At 42.6% G+C, this 18616-nt stretch overlaps 1 protein-coding gene across 8 annotated transcripts in view; it reads left to right on the top strand.

Moving 5' to 3' along the window:
• Nucleotides 1–18616, top strand: part of VPS13D (vacuolar protein sorting 13 homolog D) — a 246311-nt gene that overhangs the window by 93609 nt on the left and 134086 nt on the right. For 6 of the 8 annotated variants that reach the window (XM_059045813.2, XM_067017132.1, XM_067017116.1 and 3 more), the window contains 10 exons: nt 3260–3365; nt 4399–4551; nt 6588–6723; nt 7863–7910; nt 9260–9410; nt 9501–9711; nt 12784–13031; nt 14921–15112; nt 15425–15551; nt 16706–16848. In XM_059045813.2, coding sequence (XP_058901796.1) covers nt 3260–3365; nt 4399–4551; nt 6588–6723; nt 7863–7910; nt 9260–9410; nt 9501–9711; nt 12784–13031; nt 14921–15112; nt 15425–15551; nt 16706–16848 — 1515 coding nt within the window. The remainder of the gene's footprint in view (nt 1–3259; nt 3366–4398; nt 4552–6587; nt 6724–7862; nt 7911–9259; nt 9411–9500; nt 9712–12783; nt 13032–14920; nt 15113–15424; nt 15552–16705; nt 16849–18616) is intronic. The other 2 variants (XM_059045745.2, XM_059045803.2) reach the window with 1 other exon arrangement.

The raw sequence follows: 18616 nt of genomic DNA, 5'->3' as shown, positions 1-18616 counted from the left end.
CAGGCTAAGCAAAGCATTATTCCTTTTTAGCCTGGGGACAGAAGCCCAGAGAGACTAAGTAACTTGCCTCCATTCACATGACTGGCTAGTAGCAGACCTGGGACTTCAGTCTGTTTCTCATGATTTACAAGCCAGGTCCTTTCTGATAGGCCGAGCTGCTTGTATAGCATAAGAACCCGCACTGTTTATAATGGCCACATTGCCCTGGGGAGCAAATCTGCAGGGGCAGACATTTCCCCAGCTGGGGCCATTTAAGCTGAACTTGGACATGAGGAGCTTGGGGTTCTTTCAGCCTATGAACCAATTAGGTCTGGTCACTAGAGGAGGTTTTTTTTTTTGTTTTTTTTTTTGTTTTTTTTTTTTTTTTTTTTTTTGTTTTTTTTTTTTTTTTGTTTTTTTTTTTTTGCAGTACTCGGGCCTCTTACTGTTGCAGCCTCTCCCGTCGCGGAGCACAGGCTCCGGACGCGCAGGCTCAGCGGCCCAGCCTCTCCGCGGCATGTGGGATCCTCCCGGACCGGGGCACGAACCCGCGTCCCCTGCATCGGCAGGCGGACTCTCAACCACTGCACCACCAGGGAAGCCCTAGAGGAGGTTTTTTGAGGCCACCAGGGAATACTGTTCTCTTTGGTGGACTTGGGGAGTTCTTTTTTTTTTTTTAAATTTTAAAAAAACAATTAATTTATTTATTTTTGACTGTATTGGGTCTTCGTTGTTGTGTGCCGGCTTTTCCCTAGTTGCGGCGAGCGGGGGCTGCTCTTTGTGCGGTGCACGGGCTTCTCACTGCGGTGGCTTCTCGTTGCGGAGCACCGTCTCTAGGCGCAGGGGCTTCGGTAGTTGTGGCACGCGGGCTCAGTAGTTGGGGCTCGCAGGCTCTAGAGCGCGGGCTCAGTAGTTGTGGCGCGCGGGCTCAGTAGTTGTGGCTCGCAGGCTCTAGAGCGCGGGCTCAGTAGTTGTGGCACATGGGCCTAGTTGCTCCGTGGCATGTGGGATCTTCCCGGACCAGGGCTCGAAGCCACGTCCCCTGCGTTGGCAGGACGGATTCTTAACCACTGCGCCACCAGGGAAGTCCAGACTTGGGAATTTTGTTCTCTGGTGCTGTGCCCAAGGCAGGTACACAGTTGATTTGGACCCTAGTGTGGAAGATGTCAGATCTGTCCCCTGGCGTTGAGTTTGGGTTTGTGCGCCCTCCGTGTGTTTTTATCCGCAGAGAGGCAGGTTCCTGAGGTCCCTGCCGGTCTGTGTAATCCGCACAAGAAGCTTGGGGATCTTAGCAGTGTGCCTGTACCCAGGCTGCTTAATTGCAAAGCAGCACACTCGTGAATATCTTTATACGGATTCCTAGCACTTTATTCTGTGTTACAGTGTGATCAAAGCCGTTTGCCACCTGTTCTTTTTAAATCTAATTTGCAAATGGAAACTTCGAGTCTGGCTCGCAGTGGGATATGAAAGCACATCTGGCTTCTTTTCCTCCTGGGCCCTTTATCTCCTGTAATAAAGCAGAGCAGCTCTCTTGCTTAGGGAGAGGGAGGTGCCTTTCAAGGTACCACAGTGAGCACTGTTTACCCTGCCGACAGCTCTTAAAGTTTTTACTCCCCCTCTGCTCTTGTCCGCAGCCTCACAGCTACTCCTTAATTTTCAACTTGATGAACACTAATTTTTATTTTAAAGCAAACCTTGGAAACTAAGGGAGGCCATTGGGGTGAGAAATGGGCATATTCTAGGCAGAGATTATCTTTATATGTATTTGGGGTGTCTCTAAAAGCTTACCACAAAATTGTGGGAACACGCTGGAGACTACTCATTTATTTAGACACCCCTGAGCTGTCGTTCTTACCGAAACGGAACTGGCCTTAACCTGAAGTGGCTTGTTGTGCAGTGTTCAGAGCACTAACTTCTGAAAACTTTAGAAGCTATAAAGGGAAAACAAAAAAGTGATTACTTTTTAAAAGACATGACGCTGATATTGCCCTGTGCTGTTCTCCAGAAGTGGGAGAGGCAGGCCCTGGTGCAATTTGCCGTCTTCATGTCACTGGCGGGAAACGTGCGGTCCTGGAAGACGAATTGAATTTTGTTACAGTGTTCTCAGTTGGCGATTGCAGTCGCCTCTAGATGTCATTTTCTCCACAGCTGCAGACCATTTGGGTCCCGGTCTTTCTCGGGCTGTCTTTGTGCTTTAAAGCCAGACACACAGTTAAGACCGGGCCTCGCCCTTTTTTGTTGGTGGGGCATGTAGCATTGTTGAGCGTGTCAGCCAGGAGGCTCCCGGCACTGGGTTGCTGCTTCCTTTGTGGTTCCTCCTGCCACCTCCCTCTTTCTTTGTGTGGCCAGTAGAGGAAATGTAGACCCGGGAAGGAGTGGGGGGCCTCTCTGCTCTCAGGAGAGTGCAGCAGGCCGGCTGCGGGGGACAGGCGGGTCCCCCCCGGGCAGCCCGGGCACCGGTGAGCCTTCCTCAGCCTCCCCCTCCCCGACTGCTTGCAGTGCTTGGAGTCAGGTCAGACTCTCCCTAGAATCTGATTCCTTACAGTGTTGTATTGATCGGTGTTTCTTTCCAGTTTCCCTGATGAGAAGCTGTTTTGTGAAGGAAATCATATTTTGCGCTCCTCTTGTAGTCTCTGGAGTCCCCGCCTGACAGCAGATGGTGGTGATACCTGTGTAAAAAAAATGAGCTAAAAATTTTATTTAAATAGCTTCGGGGTAGTATATTTTTGATCTTCCAGGGAGGAAAACCCACAACTGTTCGTGTAAGAGAATAGGAAAGAATGTTTTCATCTTGTTATAATATGCATAATATGACTCAAGTGTAACTCTTATACAAAAGGAGGCTTCCTTAGAGTGCCAGTGTTTTGGACAGAGTGATACAAGTACACGTGATCTATCTTGCCGCAATTTAGGTTGCCATTTGGACTGTATTTCTTGGGGGTAGCGGGGATCCATTTCTCTTTCTTTCCCGATGCCAGCCGTATTAGGTCTGATGCCCTTTTCTGAGATAAGGCCCATAAGAGTTGCAGGAGAATTGTGGGGTGAGAGTCGTGACACATCACAGTCAGTTGTCAGGGGGACCGAGTCATCTCATAGCAGGCGGCAGAATACATGGAGACATCCCACTTGGCCTGTCACCGCACCGGTGGTGGTTCCTTTGTTCCCTCGCCACCTTCAGCTCCTTTGCACAGAGACGATTTTGGGCACTGTCTCCAGGTATGGGGAGGGTCTCTGCCACACGGGCCAGGGCACATGCTGACGGCCTTCTGTTTGCTCACAGCAGAGATGAAGGCACCAAAACGCCGGCAGCCATTCGTCCCTTTTGCTCTGAGGAATCACACGGGCTGCACTTTGTGGTTTGCCACCCTGACTACCACGCCCACCAGGTAAGGAACACTGAATCTGTCACCTAGAGCCATCTCTACCACCAAGGGCTCCTGTGTACCAGCCCAGCAGAGTAAGATGGGGCCTCCCTGAGGCTCTTGGGATTGATTGTATTTGAATCAATAGCTTGCTGTCTTGCTGAGGTTTATGTTGGAGGTTGTGGTTCTATGTAGCGTCTGTAGTCAGAGAAGTAGGTCTTGAGTCTGAAGTATCCAAATTGTGATCTTGATCCTGGTATCCATTTGTTTTTAAAGTAAAAGTTGAGCAAATTAAGGATGTGAAACAAAAGTCATTCCACCCTTTCTCCTCAGTCCTCCTTTTAAAACAAGCTGTATATGGTTATTAAGCCAAATGTTTTGCCCATTTTTCTTCCAAAAGGGCTTGAAAACACCTCTCATATCCCCCCCCACCGACCCTGAATTATCTTCCAAACATAAAACGCACTTGAGTCCAGACAGAACTGGGTGGAGTTAGGAGAACAAATGAGAGTCTACCTAAGCCAAGTGAGAACGTTCTCTAACAGCTTTCTTCCTGCTTAGACCTTGGCTCAACTTTCCAAATGCAGGCTGATCTTTCCAGTTTAGGTAATAAAGTGTATGAAATGAGTAACAGAATCAGCTGATTTGAGACCATATTCTCCCACCTCCACCAAGTATGTGAATGCTCTAGAGGAGACATCTTTGTTTTTTAAAAACAATTCAGGTCTGTTAAATTCTAGATAGTCACTTAAATACTACTGTTAAAAGTCATGACTAGTTTACATCACCCTCGGTGTACCAGACTCTGCTGCTGGTGGCAAGTGACTATGCAGTGTTAGCTTTTAGCTCTTTCTAAAGTTTCAGTCATGCAAGTTGTGATTGATCATGAAGCTAACTTGATTTACTGACCTTTTAGGTCCTCTTTTGCAGCCAGATTATGCGGCGTTATGTCTGTGAGTTGCGTTCTGGGAGGGTTTCTGCTTCCAGCCCTGAGCTCTGTGTGAGAGGGAGGTGGAGAGAAAGGGGGACTAGCTGGTATTGTCTGATTTGGTTCCAGGGCTGCACTGTCTCACAGCGGGAGTCCAGGGGTGGTTCCAGAAGGGAACAGAACATTTCTTGACGATGCTCACAATGTTAGCGAGTGGCGGGAAGTCCTCACAGGTGAAGAGATTCCCTTTGAATTTGAAGCAAGAGGAAAGCTAAGGCACAGGTAAAGCATGGTTTACTCTTTGCCTCAAAAAAAAGAAGAAAAGAATTGTCCCTAGTGTTTTGCCTTTTCACTTTCCTTTGTTAATGACTTTAATGTTTTATTTTTAAAAGGTATTTAGAAAATCAGTGTTTCCTTTTAAAAAATATAATGACCATCTTAGAAATACACTTCTTTCCATTAATCATCCCTTTATTTGACATGTGAGGTGATAACTGGTGTGTTCCATGTAACTAATTCGGTTGAAGCATCGATAGATCATAACCCTCCAGTTCATTGCATGATGAGTGGTGACATGGTATTATTAAAAGGTTATCAGAGGGCTTCCCTGGTGGCACAGTGGTCGAGAGTCCGCCTGCCGATACAGGGGACGCGGGTTCGTGCCCCGGTCCGGGGAGATCCCACATGCCGCGGAGCGGCTAGGCCCGTGAGACATGGCCGCTGAGCCTGTGTGTCTGGAGCCTGTGCTCCGCAACGGGAGAGGCCACATTAGTGAGAGGCCCGCATACTGCAAAAAAAAAAAAAAAAAAAGGTTATCAGAACATGTTGATTTCAATTTTAAGATACACATATGCCACAACACTTTTAGCAGGCAGATGGTGTCAGGAAGCAGAGCCAATAATGATAAGATACTCTGATTCTAAGGAGGAGAGAATAACTCACCTAGGGAGACCGCTCACTGATGCACTCAAAATCGCCAGCCAGAGGACGGGAATAAATGTGAAAGAACGTTGTGTCTAGTTACCGAGAGATCATAAAATATGTAATAGAATGTTCTTTTATATGCGCACAGTTTAAAGTGGAAGGGCTGTCCACTGGATAACGAATAGGTTAAGATTTTAGTGTTTGAGACTCATTATCTCAGATTTAAGAGATAGGCTTCAGCCTTCTATGGTCACGTGCGTTCACGGTGCTTTAATTCTTTGTGTGCAAACCTGCTCCTCAAACACTTCTTCCTTCTGTATAGCTCTGCGCCGGCACACATTACTCCCTAGCGGCACGAGTTCTGAACTTGGGGGCCTCCAGTGATTTTCAGCAAAAAAGTAGTTTAAAAAAAAATCACTGTGCTGGGCACATGTACCTGGAAGCCACATTAGAATTTCCAGGGATGAGTGGTGAGCATTTTTCTGTTCTACAAGGTTCCTGGAGAAGCTAAATTATAGAACTGTTCACTGTATTTCTTACTTAATAAGCACTGCCTCTGTTGTATCAGAAGGGGTTTGGCCTTTTTGTCATTTCTGTTTTAGTTTCTACGTTTTGTAACCCATTTCAAGTCCCACCTGCCTGCTTAAATTCATCAAAATAAATGCCTTCTCTGGTGTTTCCCCCTTTGGCATTCTGTCCCCCACGCCCTGCATCCCTCCCCGCTTTCCTTCCTGTCAGCCTCAAATCCACTTCCCCATTTCAGGCTTCTGGCTTGAATTAGGCAAAATCTAAAAATAGAATTAAATGTGCAGTTTCCTCCTGTCCTGCCCACTGCCTTCTACTGCAGTTTCAGCTGTGCACTTCAGCCTGGAAACTCTGCGGGCTCCGTCTCTCATTACTGTGTCTGTAGTCTTGTAGGACCAAAGCCCAATGGCTGAGTGTGGTTCTGAGAGAAGCAGGAGATTCCACAGAAGAACCAAGGAGAAAATGTCATTTTAGGCATTTCCAAGAGTATGGTTGTATGATTAAATCGCTAGCACAGCATTTCTACTACCCCACTGAACCACTTTTAGCTGATGTCATTTCGTAAAGTTTGAGGTAGGGGTTGGTGGGAGACAGACCTGAGCTAGTTCACGGGATTCACGTGGTTTGTATAAAGGGAGGGCAGGTGCCACTCTTGCTCATGCTTTATAGATCTTGCAGTTTTTTTTAAGTGTAAGACTCAGTTAAAATAGCCTCTTGATTTCCCTTGCATTAGGTAATCACCGAAAGGCTTATTTAGACAACTGGGTTTTTATGTCATTATATAGTAAATCCGATTTCAGGTTCTGCTTCTACTTCTCTTCCCTGGATAGGATTGTGCTTAATGTCTTTTTCTGTGTTCTGCCTGACAGACACACCCATGACCTCCGGATCCATCAACTGCAAGTGAGAGTGAATGGCTGGGAGCAAGTGAGCCCAGTGTCAGTGGACAAAGTCGGGACTTTTTTCCGATACGCTGCGCCAGATAAGAATTCCTCTTCCTCTACGGTGCGCGGCTGTGGAGAGCGTGTTCAGTGGCAGGATTGTGCCCTAGCCTAGCCCCACCCCCTTAAAGCCAGGCTGTCAGACAGGCCTGTAGCAGCCTTACTCGCGTGACATTTTCTTATTATTCATTTTTCCTAGCACTAGGAGGAATACCCAAGATTATTTGGGTCAGTCATAGGCATTGGTAATCGCTATGCAGATAAGCCAGCCAATGGTTAGTTTTAGTAGAGAAACAAGATCTAAGATTGGCATGAGCACATATTATCCAACCTGTGCAGATCCATCTTTTTACTCACCCGGGCCAACCGGCAATTTGCGAGTTTGCCAGACATATATTGGCTGTATTTCACATACTGTTATTCTTCCTTTATACACGGTCTTCTTTACGCTTTTATAATGCTGCTCCTTGAGCCTTCTAGCTCCGTGTCTCCAAATTCTCCTCTCCGGCATAAAGATAGATGTCCACTGTTGTTTATTTTCTGGTCACGCATCCTCTCACACACCCTTGCCCTGATTTTAACCCAGCCTATAGTTCTAGGGGCTGGAGGGCCAGCCTGGGGAATGTGGCGTCCCTGACTGGAATGTGCAGGCAGAGGCTGGCATCCTGCCTTATATGACCACCACGGGTGCTCTTGCCAGATGCTCATGGGGTATACTTCATGGGGTAACTGTGCTCAGTTTTGAGTAGCCAGTGATGAATAGGAAGGCCCAGATTTGCAGAGATATTGTAGCTTTCCTCATGCTTGCTGCTTCATGAAATATATAAGATATATAAGAACAGGACACTGTTCTTTTCATTGTTCTTCTCTTGTGCCCCAAGTTTCTTAGAAAAAGAAACTTTCTTTCAAAGTTACTTTTCTGCCTAAGTTCATGGCCAGTAATAAAAGGACTAATTCCTCCCCAGAGATACCTTTCTATTTTATTGATGCATTTTGGAGAAATTTCGTATATACTGAATGGTTGTAAAATGAATATTGCTGTTCCCATTTTTTCCAAGATGTTTTCTTTTCATAGTAGAACATAACTTTATCTAAGAGTATGTATAAAACCACCTTTTCATGCAACTCATATTGTCATTGAATCTAACGATGCCTGTTATCTTAGGTCTGTACTGAATCTCTGACTTTTGGAATCTTTCTTAGATCGGCAGCCCGAGCAGTAGGACAAATATTATCCATCCCCAGGTTTATGTGAGTATGATTTTCCTCTGTCACTGTGTTTACACACAGAGTTCTTGATGACCACTGGACTTTTTTCCTTTTCTATTAATGATTTCCTTCCTTTTACAAGAACTCACAAGAAAATGTTTTCACCTAACTTAGTATGTGAGACTGAATATTACAGGGAAGGAGAACAAAAGGCAAATGTTTTAGTCCAAGGTCTCCTTTTCTCTCCAAGTTAAATATAAATTAACCTTTGTGTGGCTATACATATTTTATAGGTTTTGGCCCAAAGGTCATGAAAATAAGAATGAAAAATAGATTTTTTTCTTCCCTCATCTGATTTTTGAAACATCACCACAGGATGACATTAAAATGCCTTGTTGAGGTTTTTGCTTATAATTTCTTTTCCCTGAGGCTAATAAGTTTTAAAATGTGAGGTTTCAGATAAACATAGAGGCAACAAGATCAAGATTTTAAACAATTGTTACTGGGCCTTGGCTTTCCTGGGGCTTTACTGGGCTGGGTCACTGGAGGCTTTGGTGATGATTGTGTCCCTCTAATAACACCCTAGAAGACTGTACTTTGCCTTTTCATTGGGACTTTCTAGAAGCTTTGGTTCAAAACATGGGGCTTGTCATTTGATTGTTTATTAGGTTGGTTTTCACATACTGTTTGCTTTAATGAAAAAACTGGCAGTATGGGCCTTGGATGTTGTATCATTTGTTTCTCCAATAAACAAGCAGTATCAATATGTTCTGGATACTCAGAATAATAGTTTTAGAAACATTCTCTTTGGTATACCTAATGTGGAATTCTATACTTAAAAAAAAATGGCTAAATTCCTGGCACATGGTAGCAGTACAAAATGTGTTTTGAGTATGTGAACGAACATAACGCAAAAAGAAAGTAGTGGCTGCATCCAACCAAGACCAATAAATGATTTCCCTCCATTATCTTGAATTTCTTGGTGTTGCTCAGAAAAAGAGTGATTATTGAACAGAACTTAGAAAATTATTGTGAAGAAGAAGTTTGTTTTTAAAGTTCTTTGATATACAAATGTTGGTTTTTTATAGGCATGCCAACAAATAGTGTATGGGCATATCGAGTAAATTTTAGGACATTTAGAAAAGTTATTTTTCCTGTGAAAGGCATACCAATACAAACAACTCTTTAGAATTGGCTGTTACAGTAGTGTATATTTAGAGGGTATTCACGCCTATTAAAGTGGAGTGGTTTTAGGGCTTAATGACTTATTTCACTGAAGAGCTATAGTAATGATAAGTTGCTTTAGATGTAGGCATTCTGGTCGGTATTATTGTATTCTGCGTGTTTTTCAAAAGCACAGCTAAACTCTGTTATTTCTCTCTTTTTCACAGTTCTCTTCACTCCCACCTGTCAGGGTCGTCTTTGCAGTGACCATGGAAGGCAGTGCTCGGAAAGTGATCACTGTCCGATCAGCCCTCATCGTGAAGAACAGACTTGAGACGCCAATGGAACTAAGACTGGACAGCCCATCAGCTCCAGACAGTAAGTTTTGACATTGTCCTTCTTTTACCTTAGATGGACTTTGGGTTGGGCAACCAGTTCTGAAACTGCGAACCTGTGTTTCTGTGGCAGAGCCCGTGGTCCTTCCCGCCATCATGCCGGGTGATTCATTTGCCGTGCCTTTACACCTCACTTCTTGGCGGCTACAGGCCCGGCCCAAAGGACTGGGTGTGTTTTTCTGTAAGGCTCCTATTCACTGGACCAATGTAGTGAAGACTACAGAGGTTAGTAGCAGCAAACGAGAGTGCCACTCTATGGATGCGGAAAAAAGCCGATTCTTCAGGTATGTGTGGCACAGCAGTGACATGTATATTTTGCCATTTTTTCTTCATTCTTTCTCTAAGGACCCTCAGTGATTCAGTTGTGCTTATTTGAAGCCCTAAAGTTCTCACTCCTTAAATTCTTTTATTCCCTAAGTGTTAGGTTCGTACGAATTCATGGGTTAACCGTGGGCGGGAGCGTGGCTGTTACTTATCTAATATTTATGGAAGAAACAATCACAAATCCACTACTCACACATATACGATTAGAAACTGGTCTGTCTGCATCAGCATAAAGAGAAGACATGTAGGGAGGGAAGAAAAAACAATGACCAGTTCCCATTCCTAAATTGGGAAGCAAAATCCTGGGGTTGGGAGTTTTTCAAATGACTCAAAGGAATTTGGGTGAAGGTTCATGCACCTAGTGCTGACTTTTCATGGGGACTCTGACAAAAGTATATTATCATTTAGACTCCTGTTTCCTCTTCTGAAGAGTACAAATAATACGTTACTGAAGTCATACGTTAGAAAAAATACTGGATTGCTATCGTTAGATCCTTCTAAACTTAGACTTTAAACTTATTTAGATTAGAGATGATCAGCTTTAGTTTCCTTTATAGCAAAAACAGGCATTCACTTGTTAAACTTGCAGAGGGGTAGAAGAAGACTGTAAAGATTTCCACTATACCGTTTATTGAGATTTGCCAATTGTTGAAAGACTAAAGGGAGAAACAGATAAATACACAGACAAGATCGGTGACTTAAACACTTCCCTGTCGGTAATTTATAAAACAAACCAACAAAAACAATAAAGATATAAACGGATTTGAACAGTGCTGTCAGCCAGCTTGCCACAATGGGCATTTATAAAACACTGTAACCAACAATTCCAGATTGCACATTAATTTCAAGTGTGTGTGGAACATTCATCAGGAGAGACCATCTACTGGGCCATAAAACAAAGATCAATAAATATTAAAGAATTGAAGCCCTACACAATGTATTTCATCATTATAATAGTATTAAACTAGAAACCAAAACAGTAAGATGCTTACAAAACCCCCAAATACTTGGAAATTAAATAATACATTTCTAAACAACCCATGGTCAAAAAGACATCACAAAGGAAATATTTCAAAGTGAATAATAATAAAAACTGGACATACTAAAGTGTAGGAATTGCAGCAAAAGCAGTTCTCAAGGGAAATGTATAGCTTTTAATGCTCGCATTAGAAAATAAGGAAGATGTAAGATCACTGATGTAAACTTCTACTACCTTAGGATAGAAGAATAAATTAAACACAAAGAAATAGGAAGAGAAAAAGAAAATAAGTATGGAAATCATTGAAGTAGAAAACAAACAGTAGGAAAAATCAACAATGTCAAAACTGGCTTTTTGAAAAGATTCATAAATTTGATAAACCTCTAATAAGACCAATAATCATGATGAAAAGCGAGAAAACACAAATTAGCGCATAAGGAATGAAAAATGGAGAATTATTATAGATCCTACAGATATTAAAAGGATTAAAAGGAGATGTATGAACAATTTTATACAAATAAATTCCACACTGGAATGACAAATTTCTTGAAAAACACAGATTACCAAAAGTAACACAAAGAAGAAACAGAAAATCCAAATGGCCCAATATCTATTAAAGTAATTTAATTTATAATAAAATACCTTCACACAAAGAACATTCTAGGACCATATAACTTCATTAGTGAATTTTACCAGATGTTTAAGGAGAAAATCATACCAGCTCTTTGCAGACGCTTTCAGAAAGTAGGGGAGGAGGGAATAGTTCTGACTCATTTTATGAGGCCAACATATCCCTGATACCAAAACTGATACAATTATTATCAAAAAAAAAAAAAGAAAGCTACTAACCAGTATTCCCCCATGAAGAGATGCAAAAATTCCTAACAAAATACTACCAAATAGCTTCCAGCAAGTGTGGTTTATCCCAGTTAAGATTAGCTTAACATTTGAAAATTAATAAATTTTTTTTAAAAAAAGCATGAGACCTAATAAATTTATCAAGATTTCAGGATTCAAGATCAACCTATAGAAATCAATAATTATATGCTTATATTCTAGCCATGAACAATTGAAAAATGTGATTTAAAAACACCGTTTACAATAGCACCAAAAAAAAGTTAATTATTCAGGAATTAGTCTAAGGAATGATGTACCAGTCTTTTACCCTAAAAATGACAAAACCTTGCTGAGTGATATTAAAGAAAACCTAATAACTAAGTGGAAACATATAACCAAGTTCACGGATTGGAAGACTCAAGTATTGTTAGGATTTCCATTCTCGCTAAATTGATCTGGAGATACAACCCAATTGGTTATCAACAGGATAATGAATTTTTAAAAAATGGTATATTCACACATTGGCATATGAAATACTGATGCATACATCACCATGGCTGAATGCAAAAGAAAACCCCCAGACACAAAGAGTTGTACGTATTGTATCGTTCCATTTATATGCAATTCAAGAACAGGCACAACTAATTTATAATGATAAATCAGAAAGTGGTTGCTTGAATGATGGGAGAGGATATTGATTGGAAAGGGATATGAGGGAACTTTCTGGAGTGAGAGAAATATTCTGTAATTGGTTTTGGGTGATGGTTATAGAGGTGTCTATAATTGTCAAAATTCATCAGACGCAACATTTAACATCTGTACGTTTTATTGTCATTTGATTATGCCTTAGTGAATGTGTTTGGATTGAAAACTGCAAATATCTTACTAAATTATTGCACCATTTTATTTTATTTATTTATTTATTTATTTTTATTTTACGGTACGCGGGCCTCTCACTGTTGCGGCCTCTCCCGTTGCAGAGCGCAGGCCCAGCGGCCATGGCTCACGGGCCCAGCCGCTCCGCGGCACGTGGGACCCTCCCGGACCGGGGCATGAACCCGTGTCCCCTGCATCGGCAGGTGGATTCTCAACCACTGCGCCACCAGGGAAGCCCCTGCACCATTTTAATGTTATCCTGTCTCATACTTAGCTAAGGGGAAAAAAATTCAAGCTCTCCATTCAAGCTGATGATTTTTACACCATTTTCTCATCATAGGTTTTGTGTGGCCATAAAAAAGGAGAATTATCCAGATTACATGCCCTCCAACATATTTTCTGACAGTGCAAAACAGATTTTCAGACAGCCTGGGCATACCATATATCTCCTGCCGACAGTGGTAATCTGCAACTTGCTACCTTGTGAACTTGATTTTTACGTTAAAGGAATGCCCATTAATGGGACACTGAAACCTGGCAAGGAGGTGGCTCTCCACACAGCTGACACCTCCCAGAACATTGAACTGGGTAAGGATTTAGTCAGATAATTATCTGTAATAGTTCTGTGAATGTGTCAGTGGATATTTTGTGACTATTTGGGAAAGTTTTAGAGAAATTGTGGCACATATAATACCTCAGTAAGCCAGCTCAAAGGATTTATGCAGTTAAAAAAAAAAAAGCAAAACTTCTAATATAGAAAATCATCGAAACAAAAAACCCGAACAAAACTAAAAGATTTACAGAGCAAGCACTCAACACAGCCTTTTTTTTAAAAAAATAAATTGATTTATTTATATTTTTGGCTGCGTTGGGTCTTCGCTGCTGCACACGCGGGCTTTCTCTAGTTATGGTGACCAGGGGCCACTCCTCGTTGCAGTGCGTGGGCTTCTCATTGCAGTGGCCTCTCCTGCTGCAGAGCACAGGATCTAGGTACGCAGTCTTCAGCAGCTGTGGCATGAGAGCTCAGTAGTTGCGGCTCACGGGCTCCAGAGTGCAGGCTCAGCAGTTGTGGCGCACAGGCCCAGCTGCTCCGCAGCATGTAGGATCCTCCTGGTCCAGGGCTCAGACCCTTGTCCCCTGCATTGGCAGGCGGATTCTTAACCACTGCGCCGCCATGGAAGCCCCAGCACAGCCTTTTTTCTTATGTTGCTCACTTGATGTGTGAGTAAAGGAAGTCATTTCATCTTTTCAAACCATGCTTTTTACCAGCTGTAGAATGAGCAAAATCATATATCTCTTCTCTTTTCACGAAAGGGAAAAACATTAGGTAAGCATGTGCTGTGTACTTCAGGCAGTATGTCAGGTACCTTCATATACGTGATCTTATATAATCCTTACAGCAGTAGTTATTTGTCCCATTGTACTGACGAAGACATTGAGGTTTGGAATAGTTAATGTATCAAGTAATTTCATTTGTAGGGATGAATGAAGTCAAGGGAGAGGGTCATTATCATATTTGTAGCACTTGTCAACAAGGTACTTCTGGATTTGGGACAGGAAGTAGGTTTCTTTAAGGCTGTTGTAGACATGTTGAAATAATAAGGACTTAGATATTTACCTTTTCACAGTTTTGCGATTTCATAATATCATCTCATTTGATCTTCACAACGATGGATGTTTCAGGCAGAGGGACAGCTGTTTTCCCCATTTTACTGATGAGGATCCTGAAACTCACTGAACTTCAGCAATGTGTCCCCCAGTGATAAGCTTACATTTTTGAATATGTAAATCCTTGAGCTTAATTTAGAAAAGAAAAATAGTGCAATTCTGGTTGCCTGTTTTAAAGAAAATAGGTCTTTGTTCTGACATTTATTATTTCTTCAACACATCTTTATTGAGCCCCTGTATGGAATGGAAATGTCCTACCCCCAGCCCCCTCATCACTGTGTGTACACCAAGCACTCCTTATCTTCACACTCATGCTCTCTGTGGATCGTCACTTTTAAGAAGAAGCCCGAGAAGTAGACGCTGTTATTATCCCCATTTGGCAGATGGACACAACTAGGTTAAATGGCTTGCCACACATCACGCAGCTGTGAGGACAGACTGGGAATTTGAAGCCAGGCAGGGAGGCTGCAGAAAACCTTACCTCTTACTCTCTACTCGCCTTCACTGGGTTTCAGGCACCCAGCTGAGGGCCCGATGTATAGTAAACTCTTAATACCAGAGCTGTTATTGATAACCTTTGGGTATCTTCATTCTTAGAATTATTATGCAGTTCAGACTCCCTAGGGTGACTTCTAGACCATATTTATTCTCACCCCAGCTAAAGGAAGATGGCCATTCTAATGAGATTTTTGCCAGTTGAATACGTGGTTATTGACTTTTTCCAGAGCAATCCAATTCAGTTTGGCTGTGGACTGTTTTGACAAACTAAAGTAAGAACTCTGAAAGACAGTAGCTTGTGTCTTCTTTAGGGGTGTCATTGGAAAATTTTCCACTCTGTAAAGAATTGCTTATTCCACCTGGAACCCAAAACTATATGGTGAGAATGAGGCTCTATGACATCAACCGGCGGCAGCTGAACCTCACCATCCGGATCGTGTGTCGAGCAGAAGGATCTTTAAAGATCTTCATTTCGGCTCCGTATTGGTTGGTTAACAAAACAGGTATGGACAGAGCGTGCTCAGGTAGGCCTTTGGAGTTGGTCGTGGGGGTTCAGGTTGATTTGCTCAGCTAGCTAAATGGAGCCAGTGCAAACAGATTACCTCAACAGCATAAGCTGCTAAACCTTTCCTGTTTCCCTAAGAAGTGCTTAATCATGGTCAAGACTGGCCTTTTGGACAACGACCGAGCAAGCCCACTAAATAAATTCAGTTTTCACCATTTTCCCCCTTGATGATTTTTTTTCCTTTTATTATTTGTTTCTGTCTTGGGTACACCGGCTCGGATTGATATAAACTTTCCCCTCCTTCCTAAAGGGCTCCCACTGATCTTCAGACAGGACAATGCAAGAATGGATGCTGCAGGCCAGTTTGAGGAGCATGAGCTGGCCCGGAGTCTGAGCCCTCTCTTGTTCTGCTACGCTGACAAAGAGCAGCCCAGCCTGTGAGTGCAGTCATCTATGGGAGGGGGGTAAGCTCCCGGGGAAGGGAGAAATTAGCAGAGGCTCTAGTAGATCCGTGTAAGTAGAAATATACTGTAGATAACAATCCTGACTTGGCAGGGGAACAGGACCATGACTTAATGGGATTTTTTCGGATCTAATTTCTGTGTTACTCGATATTGAAAATAAACCATTTGGTTGGTTTATAATGAAAGCCAGTTTTATTTTCCATGTATTGAAGTAGTTCTATTCATAACTCTGCTGATGGAGAGAGACCCACACGTTCTCTTCTCTGCACGGTTTCTCTCCCCTGGAAGCTCTCAGAGCAGTCAGAGGAGCTGACTTCAGAGGGGAGATGGATGGCCCTTTGGTAGAGCCTCCACCCTATTAATCCAGTCCAGGTCGTTTTGTGTAAGGTTTTGAAATCCATCTCTTTTTCTGTTGAAATAAAATGTGCCATTTCAAGATCTCAAAGCACTCGTTGCATGTAGAGCATTAATTCACGTTTGTTCTTGGTTTTGACATTCTGCTTTTTACAGGGGTCTTCTGATTTATAGCCTTAATCCAAAAATACTTAAGTATTTTTAAGTGTATCTGATACTGCTAATATTCCATACCCCATTATCTGTCGAAATGTGCTGCAAACTTACAGGAGGGCTTAGGGAGTAGTACATGCCAGTGGATACAGATGCATCTACCAGGGAGGGCTGGACTCTGGGCTGCTGCTGGAGTCTGGAGAGGATTGACCAGGTTGCTGGCCACGTAGGAGACACAGACAGCCACTTACAGCCACTTGACGTGGTCAGCATCCAGGACTTGACGTTTGAAACACAGTTTGTTTTGTGTACGGAATTCACAGTCCCCAAAGCATTTCCACATAGACGATCTCATTTGATTCTCCCAACATTTCAGTAGATTAATCAGCACAGGGAATCAGTACATTTTTACACATTATTGAACTGTGGCTATCTCTAAGAGTTTTGACCACTGATGAATTGCCTTTCTGTGTTTGGGAATCACATGAGAATGTGGAAGCGTCAGTATTAGAGTTCTAATTTTGGCTGATAGCCACAGACAGCAGTGCTTCCTGATTAGAACAGGTAGATAAGACTTTCTTATGGATGAACGTATACATCTTTGCTTTTCTGCTCCACAGCTGCACGATGAGAATCGGAAGGGGGATTCATCCTGAAGGCATGCCGGGCTGGTGTCAGGGCTTCTCACTGGATGGTGGTAGTGGTGTCCGAGCTTTGAGAGTCATCCAGCAAGGAAACCGCCCGGGGCTGATCTATAACATTGGTGGGTTATATTTGGGGCAGCGGGAGAATTGGAACCATGGGCCGATGACTTCAGGCTTGGAGGGATATGTTGGCCATACATTTTGGCTTCGCCGCAAGTGCTGATTTTCTCATTTGGCATTGGGTCAGGTATCTGTCCTCTGAATGCTAGATTGATATCAACACAGATCTATTCTCCTAGGGATTCAAGGAGCCACCTGAACACTGCCCTTTTGAGGTCTGAGGCTCTGTTTAATTTCAGACTCACCTGTGTCAGGAAAGTATCAGTTTGGCTTGAATCCTTGTTTTTCATGGGAATAATAGGAACACTTAGAATGCTTTTTATCCTCCAAGCATTTCCCACGCATTCATTAAAACTTGCAAACCCTAAGAGGGTAAGAAGCATTGTTCTACTTGAAACTGAAGCAGAGAGAGGTTAAGTGACTTGTCCAGATAAAGGGGAAGTCTGTTAGAAGTGGGATTATGACTGAGGTGTCCACATTTGAGGCAAAAAATATAATAAAATGCACTTGATGGTTATGGTAATTAGAAGTCCCTAACTAGCTTAGCTTCTGGACGTGGCGGGGTGGCGAGGGAAGGCGAGGATGCTGTACCTGTTACGCCTCGTGGCCACCCGGAACACACAAAAGGTTTTCCAAAGGGTTAAGACAGACGTGATTTAAATGCGTCTCAGGTTTAAAGTGTTAGCAGTGCATCTTTCCTTTCGTATATAATTTCCAAGGATCTCAAAGCACTGTTTAGTATTGAATGTGGGGAAACCATTGAACTCTCTGGGAAGGTGGAAATGTTCTATTTTGTTCTGTCCAATAAGGAGGCACTAGCCACGCGTGGCTGCTGAGCACTTGAGAGTGCATTACTAAAAAATGTGCTGAGTGTGACAAAGAAATTGAATTTCTCATTTTATTTCGTATAAGTGATCATGTATGACTAGTGGCTACTGTTTTGGACAGTGTCGATGTAAAGAGTTGTGTTATAAAAGGAAAAATTGAGATGGTATCATTTAGCGGTTTACCTTGAATCCCATGGAGTCAGTGATATGTTTAAGTGTTTGAAGGTTTATTAGTAGAAGACTCTCTTCCAAGTAGAGTTAGCTTTTTGTTTTTTTAAACATGAATTTGCATGTATGCTCCCTTGACGTGGAAGCTGTGTCTACTTTAAAGTTGACGTTAAGACTTTTAATAGAAGAAATAAAGTTTATCTGCTCCTCCAGCTGAGGATAATTTTCTTTAGTTTTTGCTCACATTTTTTTGCTCTACCCCTTGAATAGGCAAAGGCTGCTTCATACAGAGTTTCAGTGATTTTGTTTCTGTGATTTGCTCAGTCTTTCAGCTATTTTTGAGACTTAAAGGAACACCGGTGCGAGTGAATTAGGGAGTTAACAGATCAGAATATTTATAATTGGAATTACGTTGGAACATCCAGGACACCTAGTTGTCATATCCTAAGGTCTCTTCTCTTTTTATGGTCTCTTGATACTTGTTGACTACCGGTAGGGTCCTTGTATATGTCCCATCACGATGTGAGCAAGGACTCCCGAGGCAGGCTGCCTGGGTTTAAATCCAGCTATGCCGCCTACCGGCTGCGTGACCCAGGGCAAGTTACCCAGCTTTCCCTGCCTTAGTTTCCTCATCTGCAAAAATGAAGGAATGAAAATACCTAACTCATAAGAGGTTGTTATGAGAATTAAATGTTGAGCCTTTGGTGGAGGGTGTAGCATGTATTAAGAATTCAATAACTTATTATTTTTATTATTTTTACCATAAACATTT

This window comes from Kogia breviceps, chromosome 1 (assembly GCF_026419965.1).
Source record: "Kogia breviceps isolate mKogBre1 chromosome 1, mKogBre1 haplotype 1, whole genome shotgun sequence".
Classification (NCBI taxonomy): domain Eukaryota; kingdom Metazoa; phylum Chordata; class Mammalia; order Artiodactyla; family Physeteridae; genus Kogia; species Kogia breviceps.
Note: the sequence above shows the minus strand (reverse complement) of the source record. Positions and strands in the feature narration are given on the sequence as shown.